This window comes from Balaenoptera borealis, assembly GCF_965194805.1.
Source record: "Balaenoptera borealis genome assembly, chromosome: 1".
In the NCBI taxonomy this organism is placed as follows: domain Eukaryota; kingdom Metazoa; phylum Chordata; class Mammalia; order Artiodactyla; family Balaenopteridae; genus Balaenoptera; species Balaenoptera borealis.
Window position 1 is genome coordinate 132,583,402 of NC_138860.1, and position 22,845 is coordinate 132,606,246.

The following is a 22,845-nucleotide window of genomic DNA, read 5'->3' on the forward strand; positions in this document are numbered from 1 at the left end:
ACTCGGTTATTTAGCGCCACTGGTTTTATTCCCTGGTTTAACTTGATTTCCTTCAACCACCCATGATTTCTGACTTGTCTCTCCAAACTCAAATACAATATCCTGGTTTCTACTTGGTGATCTGAGTATATCAATTGCTACTTTGGGAGGATACCCGTAGTCAGAAGACCTGGATTTGAATTTTGGTTCTACCACTTATCAGATGGTAGAAAATAAATTTACTTAATTTTTCTAAATTTCTTTTTTTTCTTATCTGTAAAATGGGACTAATAATGCTTACCTCCTAGGATTGCTATGAAGATTAGTTGATATACATTTGAAAATGCTTAAATGTCAGTTTCCCACACTCTTTAACACTAAACTTTTTTTGTACAATGTTGCAATTTTTATGTTAGATTACTTCAGTCATAAATGTGTTGAGAATAGCTAACATTTTCCACATACATAAAGCATTCCTGCTCACACTGAAAAGACTAGAAATACAGTCATGAATTCAAAGCCAAATATATACCTAAGCTGGAACTTTATCACTGAGAGAGGCATTATAAGGTGTGCCGTGCAAAGACCTATATGCCACCTCAGTGTCATCTTCAGATTTTCAGGTATAGCTAAGGCCCTTTAGATAGTAACTGTGTCATATTTGTCTTTTTTTCCTTTGGTTCCTAAATCAAGTATAAGAGGCATTTAATCATCATTTGATGACTAAATTAAACTTCATTTCCATTAAGACCATACCAGAGTTCTTAACATCACCCATGACTTTTTCTAAAGCTCTTTTTTTGACTTATATCTTTAGTTCATACTACTTCTTGGAACTCCCACAAGCCTGAAATCTATTGCTGGAAGTAACATTCCTTTTCTTTGTAAATATAACTCTTATGACTCCAGAACTACTTACCTTCCCCTACTGTCTTCCATCTTTCCTATGCTACCACCCAAAGATCAATTAATAAGACTGTATTCATCTTATCCAGTTGTACAACATGATATATTATTATCATATTCTTTTGCAATTCTAATCTGATAAAAGATCTATTATCATTCAAGAACACCTCTCCCACTCCTTATTTTAATATTTTAAGTGTTGTTGTCTGACACACACATGTTTCCTATACCAACAATGAAGTTTTTCTGTGACTATTTGCACCTGAAAGTTTGTTTATCTAGAAATATCTATTGTTACTCCTGATCTGGGAAAGCAGATAATAAACAATAGTCCCAAAATGTGTAGTGAGGCTGGATTTATATAGAAAATGAATGAGGTCAGGTTTAGCTGCTCCATTTATTTTTGCACCCTCAACAATCAGTGCCAATGGCTATGTGGTCAGTTTTGCTGTTGTTATGTTGTCGCCATCCTAGATAGCTACTGCCTAAGAGAGGTTATGATTGTGAAGCTTGTTAACATTTCATGTGTCAGAAATAGAAGTACCGTCATTATTAGTATGTTTTCCATGTGGTGCTTCTGACTGACACTAAAAAATATAAAGAACTATTCTAATTCCGAACTAGTTCATTGGTCAGGCTATGTCAGTTATGAGATGGCTGCATCTGCTGGCAAAGCAAATAGCTTGCAGTGCACAGATTTATGAGACATTAGCAAAAGACAGAAGAAAGAAGAGGGAGGGCGATGGTATTCAGTATGTGTCCTAGTCCATTTGAGCTACTATAACAAAATACCACAGACTGAGTAGCTTATAAACAAAAGAAATTTATCTCACAGTTCTGGAGGCTGAAAGTCCAAGATCAGGGTGCCAACATGGTCCAGTGAGGGTCCTCTTTTGGGTCCCAGACTTTTCATTGTATCCTCATATGGCAGAAGAAGCTAGGGCTCTCTCTGGAGCCTTTTTTATAAAGTACTAATCTCAACCATGAAGGTTCCACCTTCATGACTTTTAAGCACCTCACAAAGACCCCACCTACTCACCCCATTGTCTTTGGGACTTAGGATTTTAATGTATGAATTTTGGGAGGACACAGTCAGATCATAGTGGTTTGGAACAAACTCCTATTGGTGGCAGAGGGTAGAGGACAGCAGAGTCCACAGTAATAGAAGAATCTTATATACGTGGGGTCCACTGAATGGTAAAAATGCAAAAAATAAAAATGACCAGGCATTTCTAAGCAACCACCATAGGCTGCTGATCTCCTTCTGAGGAAAGGAATGCCATATTTCATTCCTAGCTTATTAGAATTTGTTTCTCTCTTTTTGAGGGTAGGGACTGTAAGAAAACATCTCTCATTCTATAATCTAAGTCAGTATAAGAACCATTCTTTTATAGCTTGAAAGAGTTAAGTATTTAGGAAAAGAGAGAATGAACTCCTAAAAAGGCAATATTCTGGATTTAGTTCCCTGGTTTCATTGCAGGGTGTGTTGTGAACTATTGCTTGAGTTGTCACTTTCAGATTTCACATCACTGATGCAAGGAAGTCTGGTTTCAAGCAAGTCTGGGATAAATATGAAAAATCCAGTGGGACGAGGGTCATCCTGTGAATAGACTCATGTGCACATGCTTGAAGCCTATCAAGGATTTTCTTTAACACAGAATAACAATTCAATGTGTCAAATACATGTTTGATAAAAAAAAGAATGATTTTCTTTTCAGAAAATATAATTATATCCAAACGTATTAGGATAAGTCTGTTTCATAAAAAAAGCATCATCAGTTAAAGAGCTCTTTTCTTATTTGTTTTTAGTCAAGGAGTGAAATTACATTAGGGTGATACATGATGGGACTTCTAGGCATGGTTCAATTTTTTTGGATCTAATACCTAAGGGTAGATGTATTCATCTTAAAAGGGTCCCCACAGTGACTAAACCACCCACTGTTGTAAACACCTGTTTATATATCTGATTCTTCTTGAAAGCTCTTCAAAGATTATGTGTTGTCCAGCTTAGCCCCTAATCACCTAGTATAGAACTCATCTTTGTAGTAAGTAATGACTATTTTCAGAGTTGGTTTAAATAGTTGAGACGCCTTCCATCTACCACTACCCCCAGGATCCCTGTAGGAAAATCACAGAAATACACCCTCCGGAGATATACATCATCTCAGAAGTCTCTCTCCCTCAATGTCAGCTTTGGAAAGGCTGCCCCAGTCATCTACGAGGTGAAGACAGGTTCTTAAATGGTGCTTGATGAGTCAGTACTTCTAAAACTCCCAACTATGGAAGAAAGGAAGCTTTGGACTATTCCAGTCATCTCAGAGAGATAACGTCCTCTAGAGGAAGAACATTCCCCCAGAGAAGATGCTTTCCTTTTTTTATTGACCATAATCACCTGCCAGGCTGATCGGAGCAGCAGGTGTTGCTGACGCTAAAGTGTGACTGATGTGCCACTCTGGTAAGAATGCACATAACACTGCTGGGCACGGGCCAGAAATGGGCCTGCACGCACAGAGCATGGATACACTGCATGATTTAGCACCATCTGGGGCTTGCCTTCAGATACGTTAAAGGGCAGAGAATTGACACCCAACTCAGAACGACAGCCATAAGGAACATAAGCAAACAGTGCCGTGAAGTAACTGATTATACTCCCTTGATATTTCCTCCCCAGAGTCTAGCCAAATGAAGACCCTAACTAATCTTTTCTCAATTCTTTAGTAGCAAAATGAATCTTGGTTTTGGGAGATGGGGCACAAAAGGGATTTAATAGTCTAGGGAGTTGCTGAGTCCTCTGGAGAATGTAGCCATAGCAGAGACATGGGCGAATTGATTTAAGCCATAATGCTGAAGCTTGCAGGACAATGAAGCTGTGAATTTTTATACATAACATATACTAATTGGTTAAAAATAAATGTATTGATGTGATGCAGAAAAATAGGCAATAACCATTGTGGGGTTTTAGCATAAATATTGATAGATTTGCAATATGAGACAGATGACTAAAAACGGTCATATCCTTGATATTTGATAACCTGTTTTCTTGTGTCAGAGTTGGAGGTCATTAGGTTTATTGCTCAAGTTAAAGTTTTTTATTATTTATTCAACTCAACGTTTTATTAATCTGATTAAAGTTTGAGTTTTGGATAAGCCAAATTCAGCTATTACATGAAATATAAATAATTCCCAGAGTAATCAAGCATGGTTGCTTATTTTAATCTGCATTTAACTACAGTATATTTTATCTAAATTCAGATGCAAGTCACATAACATCATGCAAAGGAGTTCAACCTAAACTCTCAGGGGAACACCATTTATTAGCATCTTCATGATTAAAGAAATACTTAGAACTAAGACTTGAACACATTAAAGAAGAAAAGCTAACTGCCATTTGAGCTATGAGCTTACATATCCCATATTGTGATCAGCACATTTCTTTCACAATAAACTTTGGGGTTACTTAGGGAGAAGTTATTATTTGGTTGGCATCTCGTTATAGCAGAATTCATATTTAGAGAGAGAATTTTTTGACAGGGCCACTGAAGGGGACTTAACAATCCCTGTATTGTGGGGATGTCACCCGAACTCCATTGACCTATGAACTATGTATTATATACCCAAGATACCACTATTAAAGTGCTATGTAGAACTCAAATATAAAATGAAGTATGTCCATATGGCCTTGCCTTTTGAGAAATTTAAAACAATTCAGTTTATTTGGGTAGACTCGTATGTATGGAAGCTGCTAGAGAGAACAACGCAAGAATATGGTTTCGGTTTTATAAATTCTACAACAATTTGGAGAGCAACATGTAGAGCAAGAGGCAGAGACAGAGAGAGAGGAGAGTCATTTAAGAAGCAGTAGAGTAGGAGAGATAGGACATAGGTCAGACTTAAATGAGGAGGGAAGGATCTGGTTCTCAGAGATAAAAGGGAATGGTGACCATTGGGGGAAGATTCAGGAAAAGAGTGAAGCAGAAGCGAGAATGTCAAGCATTGAAAACGGTAGAGCTATGCCAGCCTATCTGAGAGTAAGGGCCTCTGCTGGTAAGTCTGGAGAGAGAATGTTGAGTAGTCAGGGTGGAATCAGGTAAAACTGAATCCTATATGGAGGCCCAGAAAGGTTAAAGGACTTTCCAAAGCACATTAGTAAAGTGTGGCAAAGTTAAGACTCAACTGTAAATACGATCCTCGGTATTATACTGCGGGCTTTTTCTAGGTTTAACAGCAAGTCATCTGTCTGGGTTATATCTACAAAGTAGCAGTAAGTGTTGTTGACCCTGGACTCTGAACCATCCCACCACAGTTGTAGGATTAACTTTCATGAAAGTTACCCAATAATATCATCTGAAATGGCCTAGACATATTCTAGCCAACTTTTTAGAAATCATGAGTTTGTGTTTTTAATGGAATCGTTATATTTAATTCCCTTTACTTTTTCTTGACTTTAACAGTTGAGATACCATTGCTGTAGTGTGTTTACTTTTCTAAAATACAAGTCAATGTATGAATAGGACATGTGGCTATCTAAGCTTGGTTTGTTATATAGCACAACTAATCCCATGGGAACAGTCTACCGCTGTCATATAACCTCTCTTCCCCAATATCTACTACTGTAAGGAAATATAATTGCACTATTATCATGTTATATGCTAACAGCAGCATGGTCAAAGCTGTCTATGTGTTGCCATGACAACCCCATCTAAGATAAAAATGGTATTCACAACATGTATTTACCTAGAGTTTATTTTTGTCCTTTAGGCTCTTCAGTGGCCAACAAGGAATTATTATTCAGAACTTTAGCACAAGATCCATTCTCACTGTTACCAACGTGACACAGGAGCACTTCGGCAACTATACTTGTGTGGCTGTTAACAAGCTAGGCACAACCAACGCGAGCCTGCCTCTCAACCGTAAGTAACACAGGGTTGCCAAAATGCTCCCAGGGCCTTTTGGCTCCTATCTGTAGAGCTCAGCCTGATGTGACATGTTCCTTACACAATTTCCGTACACAGGAAATTTGGCCCCCAAATAATCTGGGTGTTGGAGAATTTTATAATCCCTATAGAATTCCATATGTGCTTAGAAAAATATCTTAGATCTGAGAAAAGGGAAAAATTACATAAATAATAGGATCCACTAAAAACGTCTTCTGACTGAAGACAGTTGGTTTGGTGGAATTTAGTTTTTGTTTTGTTTTGTTTTTAAAAATGTGTTATATTTCAGCATGGATTAATTTAGATTGAATTTACTCTTGGTTGGCTTCCTCTAGATATTTATCTTGAGGTAGTGAGAATTTCAAACAAAATAAAATAGTGAGTAAATGATCATGGACAAAATATTTTATCCATATAGATAATGTTTTTACTCAAAGGTGTATTTTGAAATACAACTTAAGGTTTTACTAAAATAAGTACTTTATTTCTAATGCGTCTTAGTTCCGAAGGACTAGAAATGAAAAAAGAAGAGCAAACACAAGGAGTAGTGGAAGGGAAAGAAATATATGTTAATGTTTTCTCCTACAATTAGTTTTAGTGCTTTTCAGAAGCTGAGTAACCAACAAATTGTTACAATCATAAAATATTCCTGATTTTGAAGTGGAGTGTTTCTCAAAATGTTCACAGAAAACTATAGAGAATACAGTGTCTTTTCAGTTCCACAAAGTTATCTGAACCATACTGATCTTTGATAATTTATATTTTTATAGTAACCTGACATATGTATATTTATGTTATCATCCTGTGTTAGTAAGCTGTCTCTGAAAAATGCAAATACTGTGAATTCATCACACACATGATCATTTCTATTTTGCAGAAATGGGGAATGGGATATGTAATATCCCTACTGTTTAAAAACATACTATAATAAGAAGTTTCATGATTTATGAACTTTGAATTACCATGATTTAAGAAACTCTGTTGTTAATAAAATATATCAGTTGGTTGTTAATAGAAAATAATCATTTGAAAATGATTTGTGCTGTATGTACTTTTAAAACATCACATCATTTATTATTCCAGCTTAATATTACGAAGTATTTCTTAGTATCCCGCACTCTGAAAGAAAAGCATTGCTTGCTGTGCAATAACCAAAGTATAATATACTTGCTTAAGTTTCTTCCATGAGGATTATTTATTTTGTGTAGTTATGAATAATATCATTGAAAATATTATAGAACAGTATGAATTCCAATTTAATGTAAATATTGATACTTCTTTTGGTATGTTATTAATATTTTAAATGGTTTAAATATTCAAGAACCTGAAGGAGTAAATGAATTAAACAAAATAAAGAAAAATTTAAGGCTTAATAACACATTAACTTTTGCTATTTAAATTTCTAAATCACACTCTGATTTTCAAAACCGAAGCGTTAATGACTGTGACGAATTAGGAACAATTATCACTGATCTGTTTGCTTTACCCTGGCAACCTTAGTGCAGTCCTCTGGATATAATGCACTGCTGAAAAGGCTCCTAAATGTGGTATCTTCAGAATGGACTCTAATCGTCTTCCTTTGCCACTGGCTTTCTGTAGGTAGAAGTGCTAAGAATTACTAGTGCAATTTGATTAATTCGTTAAGAAAGACATGCAAATCTTGTCTGTAATTTTGAACACAGCCCTGAAGTTTGAAGAAATATCTGTATATTCAAAACTCTTGTATGACCTCAGCTGAAACTCTTATTGCACTAAGCATTTCTATTTTTTACAATAATTATTTTTGTATAGTTTTTATCTCTCCACCAAATTATATTTGTTGAGAAGACAGTATCAGTATCTGATTAATCATTTTATCTCCCATATCGCTATGCACAGTGTCTACTATTTAATAGACAATTAGCAAATCTTTAGTGAATAAGTGAATTAGTTAAACATTGAATAAGTGATGGAATGTATCGTGAATAAATGAATGAATGAACTGAGTTTTAGCTGTAGAATGTGTATTATAATCTCTAGCTATACAAGGCAATATCACAACACTTATTGTGAGCTTACTATAGAATAGATCCTATTCTAATCTCTTCATATGGATTTGTTCCTTTAATACTCACACAATCCAAAAAGGTAAATTCTGTAATTCCCTTCTTACAGATAAGGAAAATAAGATGAAGAGAGTTAAAAGCTTGACCAAAGTCAAATGGTTAATAAGTGACAAAGCAAAAATCTGAATCCTGACAGTCTGGGTTCAGAGCCTCAGCTTTTAACTTCTATGTTTCACTGTCTCTCACTATGATAAACATAAAACCATCGATGGAGATAAATTTTATCATTTGCAACATATTTTGGAAAGATATACCTCTACATGTAACATGTTTGCCCTTCTTAGGGTTTTTATGAACTTAAATAATTTAGGGTGCTATTCTTCAATAGATAAAAACTCTTTTTTAATAAATGTTTAGAAATAAGCAACATACACCAGATATAAAATTTAAGTAATATGAAAGATGAATGGGGTTAACGTTTGACTGAAAAATTATTTAAAATGAGACTCAGAGACATTTAAACACACATTTTTATGGGATTTTAAAACTCCTTGGAATGGTACAGTTATCCAACACAGGCATTGTAAGTCTTCATTGAAATCTTCAGCTTTCTTAAAGTTCTTATGAAGCTAGTTGGGGAGAGCAACGTGTCCCTTAATAAGAATTCCTGTCGTATATTCACAAGGTCTGTGGATGGGAAGTTCTTCAACCTCTAAACTGATCCAAAGCTAGTGGCCAGTCCTAAGCTGATCTAATATTAGCCTATGACCTGCTAAAGAATTTTTAAAAATCTGTTATTGACTATCAGCCCTTCCTATAGTCAAGGGAGTGTGTAAAACTAACTCGCCCATCTTCTAATCCAGGAGAAAAGAGTTAGGCTCCAAAGAGTCTGCCACATGTGTCCATGATGATATGTGGAACATGCCATGAGTAAAAAAAAAAAAAATCATATTTTCATGATTTGTATCCATGAATAGTTAATATGCTCAAAGAGAAGGTAATCATAAATGTGAGTTTCCTAGTATAGTGCTTATACATAGCAAAAACTCTATTGAGTGCTATCCACTGAGAATCAGGTCCCCATCCATAACTATTTAGGATAAATCCTGACTCTTTTACAGTCTACTCCTGATTTGTAATAACCTACATTTTCCAGATCACCAAGAAAGTAAACGGCAAGAAGTTGCAGTTTAGAGTCCTGCCATAACTAAGGCCATCCAAAAAGGAATGTAGCACTTTTTGGTGAATAAATGTGTGTGTGTGTGTGTGTGTGTGTGTGTGTGTGTGTGTTTCACATAAAGGGAGACAAGCAGGTCATAATGTGAACCACAGTTCTACCACATACAGTTTTGAGACTTTGAGTAAGTTACCTAAATGCCAAAGATTCAGTTACTTCACTTATAAAATGAGGGCAATAATAGCTCCCACCTACGGGATAAAAATTAAATGGGATGATGCATGTAAAGCACTTAACACTTAGCCTGGATCAAAGAAAGCATTGAATAAATGTTAGTCATTGTTATTATATCACATCCCCAAAGAACACTCAGTCCAATTGTTTTCAAAAACTGTATATAGATGGCTGAACTTATTTGATGACTGACTGTCCAGTACTTACTGAGGGTTTAGAAAGTAAGTTGTCATTGGCAAGCCAGGGAGAAGGCATGCAAATTTGATATAATGTCCCAACTCTAGCTCATAACTTAACCTCATCCCATGCTCAGTGCATGAACCAGACTTTATGGCACTAATTCCAGGTTAAATATGATGTTCACAGCATAGAGGTTCAGACATCTAGGAGATTTAAAGAGTAAAGGCAGAAGTAAAACGATTGTTCTCTTATGAGGCTCTGATCATTTATTCAATAGCAATATTCATTCATCAAATATATATATTGACTGCCTACAATGTACAAAGCACTGTGCTAGATGTTGGAAAGAAAAGTATTCATAGAAAGGGAACTTCCTCAAAGAGTTCTCAAGTGAATGAGCGGAGAGGTACAAGAAACAGATAACTGTAATGCAGTATAGTCAACAGTAGCATACAAGGGCAGAGAAGAGCCTCTTAATCCAGTTTGAGGGCCATGAAATGACTGTCATCTAGAGTAGGTATATCACCACATGAATTATAACTAAGCTACAACTCAAAATATTATTTTATCCATCATTGTCTTATTTTCAAAGGCAGAACTTTGCAGAGTACATTCAACAACAATCATGAGCACAATGTAGTGGCACAGATGAAAGAATGATATACTCAGTCTTGATGACTCAGGGCAAGCTATAGAGGAGACCCTTGAAATAAGGATGTGATTGGGTTGAGCCTGGGTGTGGGAATGGGAGAAAGAAAAATACTCCTTTATGGAACAGCTCATGTAAAGACATGGCAGTATGAAGCAATCTGATACATTTGAAGACACGGTAGTATTTTAATATGGTTAGAGTAAAAGGTGGGAGAAGATGAGGCTGGACAAGTTGGTGGACTTAGGACAGAAAGGACTGCAGATGAGTTTGGACTTTATCCTTCTGGTTTTAAAGAGCCACTGAAACATTTTAATAAAGGAAGGACATAAACAGATTTAGTTTCTGAAACACTTTCTTAGGCAATGTGGAGGGCTAAACCCAGGTATTAGATTTATAAGAAGATAACGGCACAAAAAGAGTAACAGAGATGGGATAGATAATTAGGACAGAGCAGTTAATGACCAAATCTGAAGAGAATGGGAAGGAAATTGTGGGAATTTAGATAACTGCCAAAGTTTAGTTTGGGAGACATTAACCAGGCTAGAACATAACAGGAGGATTAGCCATTTTATATTTGGGGAGAAGGTGGAGATTGAAAAAGAGAAATGTTTTTAACTTCAGACACACTCAGTTGGAGGCAATGTCCAATAGGTAGCTGTACTTTATAAAGTCCAGAATGGAGATATGATCTGGAAGCTCTCAGCATGGACGTGGTAGTTTCCACTCTGAGAGTAAATCAGATTTCTCATGAAGGCCATGTGGAGTGAAAAGATGAGCAAAGACTGAAATCCAAGTAAAATCAGCATTGAGGAGTGAGGAGAGAAAGAGAAGCATCCTGTAGAAGCATGTGGATTCGGGGTGGATGGAGATGCCAGAGGAGGACCAGTGCCACGGAAGCCATGGGAGTAGACCTGTCCGCAAGAGAGAGGGTCAGCAGTGTCCAATGCTACATCGGGCCAGAGAAAGTCTGAAAATCAGCCACTGTCTGACAATTGGCAGCTACTGGTGATCTTTGCCAAAGCAGTTTCTGTAGAAAACTGGGAGTAGAAGCCAGATTAAATTTAAATAAGTAGATTCAATTTAACAGGTTGATGAAGAAATAGAGACATGTGTACTAAATACTTTCTATAGGCTAGGCTCTGAAAGGAAGAACACAGACTGATGATCTGCCGTGATGCCTCATCAGCTGGCCTGATGTGGGCTTCTTTTCTGATGAATAGGCCTAATGGTCAGGTGTATATCAACAACTCCCTGACCTGCAAAGATGCAGCACCCTAGTCTTTGGTGAATCATACTTCTCATGCTTTTGCTTTTTTGCAAGCCTCCCTCATTCTAGTTTCTTAGCCTCTATCCTCACATCTTTCTCGGGTCCCAGAGAAGCAAGAAAGGCTTTGATTTAGTATGAAATCACCTTAAATTCTTTTGCCTTCCGTGGCCTATAGGCTTTAGACTGTAATTGTAAGAGGAGCTGTAATTCTAAGCAGAGATGTCAGTAACTTCATCAATAGAATTACTTCAGGTAGAGAGTATATACTTTTTCAAGTAAGGGGAAAGCAAAATTTATGGAAAAAAACTATAGGAGAGCTAGTATACAATGAATCCCTCATCCTCTAGATTACGTGTCCAGAAATTTCTGAAGTATGTCTGCATTATGAAAAGTCGCTTTGTGAGAGAGAGGTAGAGAAAGAGACAGAGACAGAAAGAGAGAGGGAGAGAGAAAGAGAAAATATTCTGCAGATCACTGTAGATCAGCCTCAGGGAACAATGCTTTAACAAACTTAATAATGGATGACAGCATGTCAACTATTCATAGCAAAATTCCTTATTAAGTAAAAAATTTGGGATTCAGAATTATTGGGGACTTTATTATTATTTTTCAATCGTGTTTTTTGCTTCCTGAACATGAGCAACTGAAAGAGATGATTCCTCTAAGTCTTCTCCTTAAAGAATGTGAACTGAATAGTCCCATCCTGCCATCTATGGGTCCAGTTCATCAAATGTACATCATCATTTGATCAGTAATTTAGTAACCAGTAAAAGTCATTTTCATAAGTAAAACATGTATATGCTTTGTTTCCTACTTTCTCATTATAGGACACATATTATAAGACTCAATCTAAAGGGAAATAAGGAAAGATAATTACTTAAGAAGGAAGAAATCTTAGAACTCTATATAAACTACATACTTAACATTTATATAGCTTTGGTTTAATACAGTCTTCTCACGAGACCTAATATGTGAAAATATTTGGAACAACTCAAGCTTTAGTATTAACAAAATCTTTTCTTACAGTCTCAAATAGGTAACAATAATATTGCTACAACGCATGGTTGCCAAACCACTCTTTAATATGTTTCCTAAAGGTGGTGTCAAATATTTTGCTAGAACATAGGTCCTAATGATGCTACAGGGACTTCTCTCCTTTTCTTGTGAGTGTGGGGTGTGTGTGTGCACACATGTGCATGCACCTGCATTTATTCAAATAACAAAGTATTTATTTGCCTCAGAAATATTACACATAAAATATTCAAAGGACTCACCAAAACTTTGTCTTTTCCCTCTCTTAGTGACGCTGTGGAGACAATAATGAAGTTCCAATTTTAAATGCTTTATACAATCAAGGGTTATTTAACTTTCTGGAGAATCTCCTCTCATTTTAGAGAATATTTCTTCCCAGTCTATTGAATTTGATGGACACCTCCTCTTTGAGATTAAAAAAAAAAGTCAGTAGCTCTTATCCAAAGGGAAAATGAGAAGGACTGTCAGAGAAAGAATGTGTGTAGCATAACAGTTTTTCCCTGTTTAGATCTGACTGATGCAGGCAAACTTTATTTTTTGACTGATTTGTTGAATATGGAACCAGCTGTGCCCTTGCAAGTAATATTTCAGCTCTCTGCTTGCTTCAAATGTCCCCACATGCCACTAAGCAACTGTATGGGCTCTCTGTTACTTTTGCCTATTATAATGAACCCTGATTTCATGTGAAAGGTGATACCATGAATTTGAATGATTCATATTTTAGATTGAAATTGATCTCCCCTCCTGCAACTTAAAAGAGATAGGGTTTTCATTTTGGTTGAAAGAGGCAGCAATAAATTTAGACTTGATGATTATTAAAGACAGCATGCTATGTGAGCCAACTTGCTTTATCCTCACAGCTTTGTGATGTTAATGGAAACCCTCTCCTGGATGCTCTAGCAATAAATATTTGACAAAAATTAGGTTTGCAGATACAGGTAGATTTTGATATAGCTAAATCGGCCTATCAGATGGCACTCTACTAAACTGAAATATACTTGCACGGTCATAATCATCACACAAATAATGGATGTATACACATTTGCTGAAATGGAGTTATGAGTACAGCCAGAGATTTTTTGCTCCCTGACCTCATACCTAGATCCTAGGTGTATTCTCAAGAAGCTAGACACAAAATGGTCATTCATTGCCATACTTGAGAGATGATATCCAACAGTTTGGTACCTTATAGGATATTTGGTCCTGTACAAAACATCCACAAAAAAATTGGTCTACACTTTAAAGGCCCTTAAAATTTGGTCCTGTTCAAAATGTCCATAAGTGTATTTGGTCCTTTCCAAATGGTATTGGACAGGACTAAATATCAAAGACCTTTTGGCATGTACCAGTGTCTCATGGACATTTTGGACAAGACCAAAGTCTGCTAAACAGTTGAAGCAGTTAGAATAACCTTTAAAACCTGTGCTGCTCCAGTTCATCAAATTGCCGCTAGTGAAAACCAAAAACAGATGCTGACAGAGCTTTTGTTATCCGTGTCAAATGGCAGAACTCTGGAGCTAGAGTAGGTCTCAGATATTACCTAGTCAAATATTTTCAAACTTTTTAAAGCAACGGGTTCTTTTCTTTCCACAAATAAAACCTTATGCAAACCCTTAATATACAACAAAGATACAATGGGAGTTCATTTGGTTGATTTGGAGGTAAACCTGGACAATTCCATCTTTTTCCTTTATACCACAATGCATAGTGACCCGGAGGCCTGTCCAGAAAATTAGGTTTGAAAACTTCCAGTCTAGATCAATCCTTTTACTTTGTAGGTGAGGGGAACTGAGGCCCAAAGAAGGTGATTGAGAACCCAAAGTTGTACATTGCCACAGCAGATCTAGAGCTAGAACTTAGTTTTCCTGCTCTTATTCCAGTGTTCTTTCCACTCTCTAGGCCAACCGCCAAAAGCTTTGGAATCAAACAGATCTGAGTTGAAACCACAATCCTGCATGCAAGATGTTAGACAGTTGTCTCAAACCCAATCTTTAAACCTTAGTTGTCTCACATATAAAATAGGGAAAATAACTTATTCTTATAGGGTTGTTGTGATGATTAATTGGGATAAGATATGTAAAATGTTGTATAAAGCACCTAACCCAGAGAAAGTGCTCATTAAATGTTAGTTTGCTTTTCTGTCCTCTCTGTTACATATAATCCAAATGTTGAAGAGTAAACCAATAGAGGCTTGGAGCTATATAACCTCAATAACTCTGTAACTTGATCTCACTAAATATCAGAGAACAGACTAGTTCTTGATTCCTTTATTAATGCACTTATGTATATTGCTGTGATATTGTCTTTTTTAATTAGAATTATTAATTAAATCAGCCATGCACATAAGCATTCACTTGTAATGATGAAAAAAAAAAGTGGTCAGGTTGATAGAGAGGGTTGTACAAAATTAATTACTCTACTGATGTGTTTCTCTCAGGTTAGGAGGCAATTTGACAGAGGCATCCTCAAGCTACTGAGACAGCATATACATTCATATAGCTGACAAGGGTCAGTAAATGCCAAAGGGAGAAGGGAGATTTGGTATTTGCTGTTGTCAGTGATCAGACTTGAAATGTAGCAGGCTTGTGGAAACTTGGTACCAAAAAGATCAAAAGATGTTTCAAATTTAACCACAAAATTTTATTAGGAGCTCTAGCCTAAGAGTCAGACAATTTAGTTTCTGGCCCTTACTTGGAGGGGTTCTTAAGCAAAGCACTTAACTCACTGGACTCAGTTTCCTCATTTATAAAATGAGGAGAATAGAATATCTAATCTCCAAGTTTTCTTTCATCTGTAATGCTTTAAGATTCTAAGAAATCTATATATGTTTTTAAAAAGTAGTATTTATGTATGGATTGTTATTAAAAAGTTACACTTACTTCTTAACAAAGTAGAAATACTGACAATATTTTTCCCTTCTGTACATTTTTTGTCATTGAACTCGTAATTATTTTTTTATTGACAGAAAAAATTGCATTTTAATGTGTTTTTCTCTTTGGTGAGTTTCCACTGCTGGCCTAATCATTTTGTCATCTCTACAAATAATTTTACTCTCCAGGGAAATTTCCTTTATGTTCACAGTTTCAATTCTGTTGGCCAATAACCTGTGAAAAGGCACTAGACTAGACCTACTTGCTTGCTATTTTATTTCACAAAGCTCTAACACTATAACAACTTAGGCCAAAATGTGACGCTATATATATGGGAGTTGTTGCTATTAAGACTTTGTAAAAATGAGAACATTCCAACATTTCCAGCCTAAAGAAAACATATTAGCAGCCTCTACCTTCAGCAGCTACTTCTCTAGTCTTTTCTCTGACAGAGCATACTGGAGGTCCTGTGAGAGATTCCCCTCCTATTACTTCTAAGAAGTATCTTAGAGAATATTTACCCAGCATGCACTGTTTTCCCTGAAGCTGTGCCTAGCTTTAAAGCCTGATCTAATGGTTTGAGCACATTACATGGTAGCTGCCTGAGCTGCTCTCCCACCTCCACTTCTGCACTGTGATTCCTTTTTCTGAAAAATTTAAATGCGACCCCTAATATAAGATACAGGGTTATGTGTGAAGAAAATGATAATTATGAAGTGCCTAGTGCTATTATTATTAAACTTACCATTTCTCCTCAGGCAATGTGAAGCATAATTAATAGAGTACATCACCAAAAAGAAAAGTGAAATTAGCTTTTTTTTTTTTTTTTTTTCTGTTTTGGTGTTCCAGATAACAGAAAAAAGGGGAAGAATTAATTGTGAAAGCAATGATATTTCAGTGGACCACCCTTTCTCTAAAGCACTGTAAATTCTGTTTTAATAGCCATAAAACTGCTTTGAAAGGGACTGAAAATCACATGTCCTCATTGAATGTGTCTATCCAGCATGGGCTAGATTTCCTTCCTTATAAATATAATTCAATTGGGATTTCTCTCCAGAGACAAAAATTAGGTGTCTGCCCAGTATATATTTAAGTAAGATTTGAATAAAGCAAGCAAGACTTTCTGGTATGTAAATGTTATATCATCTATGGCATGGGCAGACATTTTCAATAGGTAGGATTTTTCCAACTTTATCCTTTTAAAAAAAAAAAAAAAAAGCTTTCTCTTTCGATAGTTTTAAGGCAAAAATGTAACTTGAGTTACCCAGCTCTAAAGTGTGGTATTAGATAATGGCATGCTCTTCAGTTTCCTTTCTTTGATTTTTTAAATCAATCTAGTTAGTGCATATGTGGAGCAGCCTAATTAGTGAGGCAGATCATAATTCTTGTCAAAGAACTATTAGAGTCACCACTCAGCCCACTTAGAAGGAATCACAAGTTTTCTAAAATACTTCGTAAGCACGATGTAGCAACATATTTTCCTAAAACTGGCAGGTTAATAGCCTCTGTTTTAAGAATGAGTGGTCATACCTGCATACCTGCGGGGAAATTTATACTTTCTTAAAAAAAAAAAAATCATAACTTCTTGGGAGCACTGTAGTTTATGGTATAATAACATGCTTACCCAAACGTAGATAAGATCTATAATCAAACTATTTAACTGAGGAAACACATTTTTAGGAAGACTCGCATAAGCTATGGATGCACAACTCTGCAGGCGTGACTCTACTGGAAAAAGATAAATTGAAAGTATTCACTTCTCTCACGCTAGCACATTGCCTGTTGGAGTCCTTATTTGCCATCCTTTCTTACACCCATTTTGCTTCGTACTTCAAACCACTTGTATTTCCCCCGCATCCCTCCTGCCAGCAGCACCTGAAAGAATGAGTCTCATAAACCAAAGTATTCTTAGACTGCCACCTATCATTATCATAATAATCTTCCGTATATTATTTTTTTTTCTTGTTAGCATGCTCCCTGATTCTTTCTCCCTCTTAGTCTTATATAAATTTTTAAAAAGATAAAATAAAATAATGACTCATATTATTAGTGATAGGCTCTCATCTACTGTTTATTTTTTGCTTTCTGGATCATTCCCTCTTTTTTTTTTTTTTTTTCCTCTTCCTTTCTCTCATTGTTCCTCAACTCCGGGACTTAATCATCTCCAAAACAGATAGGTAGATAGATGCTTCTCTAACCAGGAATGTAGGTTCGAGATAGAACCAAACAGCCTCTGAATAGACAAGCTCAAAATTGCTTTTGAAAGCTTCATCGCTGCAAATATAATCAAACTTAGCTTACCCCCAATTGATTTAAGTTGCAGCCTAAGGGCCAACCTTTGACCAGGGCAGCACTCACACTTGCATCGATTCTGCCTGCAATTGAATTAGGCAATTCTCTACACTTTCAGCTCTAGCCCTGGAGTGCAAATGGCCAATTTGAGAGGCAACTTGGTTGTGCTTGAAATTTGCAGGAAGATTTTCTCATATGTTCCTGGGAAAAGGCAGGCATACTTTAAAAAATATATTCTTAGTCATGGAATGGGCTGCCCAAAGGATATTTTATTTGTTTTTATGATGGTTTTGATTTGAGAAAACTTTGCTTCTCCCAGAGAATCTCTACTGACTTTAAAAAGATGAGTTTGTGTACCAAACTCATCAGTATGTGTACTAAAATTCAAGGGAAATGAAAATTAATGAGGAAAAATAAGGCAATATAATATTCTGCTATTATGTTTTATAATTTTAGAAGTAAAAATTAAAAAACAAACATGTTTACTGTGATGGAAGCAAATGAACCTTCTTCATAAGATTGTATGCTGTGACAACACCTCCCACCTTTCCTTTCTGAAATATTTTATAAGATTGGAATTAAGAAACATTACAGATACTCTTCTAGGGCATAACGGACTTTTGTTATGCATTTTTATTTCTCATGTTTACCTCCTTGTACTGTATACTAATCATATATCATCTCCCCTACTCACAAAACTCCTTTTAGTTTTACATAAACCTTACTGTCTTTATGTATTTATTTTACATATTTATAATTATACAATAGATTCAATTTGTCACCTTGCAAAAACTTCCCCATATTTCTATTTAGGCTTATTAAATAATACTTTGGTGGCTTCACTATTTATATATTTAGTGGTGTGTTGGTCACTGAAAAGAATATGTATCACAAAATTTACAAATAAAAATAAAATATAGAATACACTTTATCATAAATTTCATATAACCAATTTCTTCTCATAGAATGCTATCATTGATTTTTGCCAAAATCTTGTATCTGTAGCCTACCTATGGTTGCAATTTAACCATGATTTGACAAATGGAGTTGTATACCCACTCTAAGTATTATTCTGACATGAAGATGGGTTGGTATTTATATTTATGATAAAGAGTAAGATGAAAGTAACTTTTTTGCTGAAACAGATAATAGTTTTGGACTCCTGAAAGAAAATTCTCTTAATTTTTTGCGCTATCCACAATGTAATGGCTAGACACAATATATTTTTATGTTTAATCTCCATTAACATTTCTCCATCATTTTCTTAAGTCTAGACAATCAACAACAACAACAAAAAATAAATCAACCCCTAATTTGGAGCACTTGCCAATTTCCATGGTGTCAATATTCTCATTATGGCAGATTTTAAGCTACCAAGTGATGTTACTGAACAGAGAGTTGGGAAAATATGTACAGTATGACACCATTATATAATATTGTTACAATAGATACATAATGGAAAAAAACTGAAGATCATAGATAATAATAAAAATGTAGTGACATACTTTTGAAATAATGAATTTTGAGTAGTTATTACATCCATTTTTAATATAATTTAATTTTAACAATGGCCATGTTTAAAAAACTGCTTGCAAAATTCCTTCAAATTAAACAATTGGCTCTCATGACCTGGTACAAGCCAGTTTCAGCATGCCACTATACCTGAGTAAATATAAAGGAAAATTTGGCTTCTCCATGTGCAAATGGCATGAGTCTAGGCAAATTACATAAGCTCTCTTATCTTCAATTTATCCTTGTAAAATGAAGTCAGTAATACCTTGCTCACATGAAGGTGGAAGTACTATCAGCCATCCGTATCTATGGGTTCTACATCCACGGATTCAACCAACCATGAATCAAAAATTCATGTTACTTTTTTTTTTTTTTAATAAATTTATTTATTTATTTATTTATTTTTGGCTGTGTTGGGTCTTCGTTTCTGTGCGAGGGCTTTCTCCGGTTGCGGCGAGCGGGGGCCACCCTTCATCGCGGTGCGCGGGCCTCTCACTGTTGCGGCCTCTCTTGTTGTGGAGCACAGGCTCCAGACGCGCAGGCTCAGTAATTGTGGCTCACGGGCCCAGTTGCTCCATGGCATGTGGGATCTTCCCAGACCAGGGCTCGAACCTGTGCACCCTGTATTGGCAGGCAGATTCTCAACCACTGCGCCACCAGGGAAGCCCCATGTTATTTTTTAAATTCCAGAAAATTCCGAAAAAGCAAACCTTGAATTTGTCATGTGACCAGTAATAATTTACATAGCATTTACATTGTATTTGGTATTATAAGTAATCTAGAGATGACTTAAAGTATACAGGAGGATGTGTGTAGGTTATATGCAAGTACTGCACTATTTTATACAAGGGACTGGAGCATCTGTGGATTTCGGTATCGTGGGGAGTCCTGGATCCAATCCCCCACAGATACCAAGGGACAACTGTATCTTATGTTAAACAAGATATATGTAAAGCACTTGGTCTATGGTAGGGATTCATATATTAGTTGTCTTTCCTTTCCCTCTTATATAACTTCAATTACCCTCATTATATCTATAATTTCCTTAACTTCACTGTCTCATAGGGATGATTTGATTCAGTATCTCCAAATCCATATAATGACCCTGATACAATGGGATTTTATTCTGTTTCTATGATAAGCTCATGTGTACCTGTATCTACACATGCAGCATTTCTCGTTTTCATTTGCTGCAACATAATGCATTTCCTCTTAAAACTGACTCTGTCACTATGCCTCATTCTCACCCCACACTAGTTTTTAAGCAACGTTTTAATCTAAAGTTGTGAGTTCTCAGGAAATGCTTATCTTGTAATGTTTTAATTCTCTGAAGCCAGAGAGAAAAATATATTACCTAGTCATAAAAAGTTTTCAGTGTCTTGTATTTACATCACAGTAGGTTCCAGATCCAAAGTTATCTCTCCTTATCTCTCCTCCAACCTGGCCAGAGTCAGGGGAGGAGGAATACATATTTTAAATTGCTTTGAAGTGAGTGGAATCAGTTCCCTTCCATATCAGCACACCCCACCCCAAAAAAGTCTTACAATTGTTTTGTTTTCTCATTGTTACCTGTTTAAAGCAAGAAAACTGTAGTTTGTAGGCTGCATACTTTGGGACATAAGATTAACCAGTAATGCCATAATTTTAAAACTTTAGTATTTATTCACTTATCAATCCATTGGCCATCTAAATGCCTAGTCCCATGCTGTGTTGGGAATACAGAGGTGAGCTAATAAGACTCCTATTGATTCCTAACCTTTTGAAGACGGCTATTTTTGAAGGGGAAGCTGGGGACAGAGGCAGCTACCACAGAATGCGGTCAATTTCTAGAGGTAAGTGAGAGAATGACAAAAATGAATGAATAAAAGAAATCCCATATGGCTGGAGCACAGAGGACAATTAAAGGAATAGTAGACACACATGAGGATGGAAACAAAGGCAGATGCTAGCTTGTGAATGGCCTTGTAAGCAAATGCTACCTTCTTTAGCATGTTATAGAAATGTCATTGGTCAAAAACTTTTTTTTTCATATACTACTGATAGCTTTTAAAATGTGAGTGACAAAAAAGACAAATACTTATTCCCGGATTATAGTGATACTTTGGTTCTTAAGATGTCTCACAATGTATGTGAAACAACTTCAGTTGCTAAGATAAAGACAACTTTTGGTCTGAGCATTAATCCCTCTGCCACTATTGGCACTCTTCAGATACATACACTACTTATTTACCACCTCCTCAGATGTTTCTAGAAAATCGTATATATTTGTGCCAATTTTACTTAAAGGAAGAGCAATTACTTCACTCCGTTGATCTATTATGCTGATCAAATAATAAAATAATTTTTTTTTATAGCTGTTTTGCAGCAGTGGGTAACCTACAACTTTAATTAATTAATTTATTTTTGGGTGTGTTGGGTCTTCGTTTGTGTGTGAGGGCTTTCTCTAGTTGCGGCGAGCGGGGGCCACTCTTCATCGCGGTGCGCGGGCCTCTCACTGTCGCGGCCTCTTGTTGCGGAGCACAGGCTCCAGATGCACAGGCTCAGTAGTTGTGGCTCACGGGCCCAGTTGCTCCGCGGCATGTGGGATCCTCCCAGACCAGGGCTCGAACCCGTGTCCCCTGCATTGGCAGGCAGACTCTCAACCACTGCGCCACCAAATTAGTACTTAACAATTTAATGAGGTGTTTAACCTTTTTCTAATATATCCTTCCCTAACTTTTTTTTTCTAGCACACTGTTAATCTGTTCAATAATGCATACTATAATTGTTCGGTCTAATCTCTTTTTCCTTCCAATTATACAAGATGTTGCAAAAAAGGTCTTCAAAGATACTTTGGAGCAAAATCTTTATCACTGAATAATGCATTAAAGTTAAATACTCTCAGCCCTGAAGTAACCCATAGAGAACTTGCCTATATATATATATATATTTTTTTTTTAATTTATTTATTTATTTATTTATTTTTGGCTGTGTTGGGTCTTCGTTTCTGTGCAAGGGCTTTCTCCAGTTGTGGCGAGTGGGGGCCTCTCTTGTTGCGGAGCACAGGCTCCAGATGCGCAGGCTCAGTGGCTGTGGTTCACGGGCCTAGCCGCTCCGCGGCATGTGGGATCTTCCCGGACTGGGGCACGCGCCTGTGTCCCCTGCATTGGCAGGCGGATTCCTAACCACTGTGCCACCAGGGAAGCCCCCGTATATATGTTTATAACACCTTATCTTCTGATTATAGAATCACTTGACTAGTAATATCATGGTAACAGCTGATAGGTAAACACTAAAAGTGATTTCCACGTCCTGAAAAACAGCCCATAAAGATAGTTTTACCAATTAAGTGACAGTCTGTTCTATCCAATGAAACCAGGTGAGAGCTGAGATAGTTTAGCATAAATCCAGCCTCACTATTAATCAGCAAGTAAATATAAATGCCTATGTATACCACACTCTCTTAATGGCTGGAGGGTAAAGGTGTGGAGAAAGAGAAGTGTTAGGACAGAAGTATAGCATTCTTCTGTTCAGTGTGGCTGGTGTGAGATCAAACTTAGTATCTAGGCTCCCTTAGAGAGTGAGGAAAGGCAAAATGTAATGCAGAGCTATATCTAGATAAGATATTCATGGCTTTGAGAGGGTGAGTATCAAAGCACTGGAAAAAAAAAAAATATAGCTCCAAGCAAGTATTCTGCTGATGGTGATTCAGAATCATTATCTTCAAATACAAAGGACAACTTTATTATCTTTTGAGATTTAGAATAGCTGAATTCAATGTGAGAT

General features: G+C 36.3%; 1 protein-coding gene across 1 annotated transcript in view; it reads left to right on the forward strand.

Annotated features, from left to right (window-relative positions):
* The window catches only part of NEGR1 (neuronal growth regulator 1), a 930,286-nt gene that overhangs the window by 732,587 nt on the left and 174,854 nt on the right, over nt 1-22,845 (forward strand). The window contains exon 7 of the mRNA XM_082358652.1: nt 5,644-5,795. Within this exon, the coding sequence (XP_082214778.1) occupies nt 5,644-5,795 (152 nt within the window). The remainder of the gene's footprint in view (nt 1-5,643; nt 5,796-22,845) is intronic.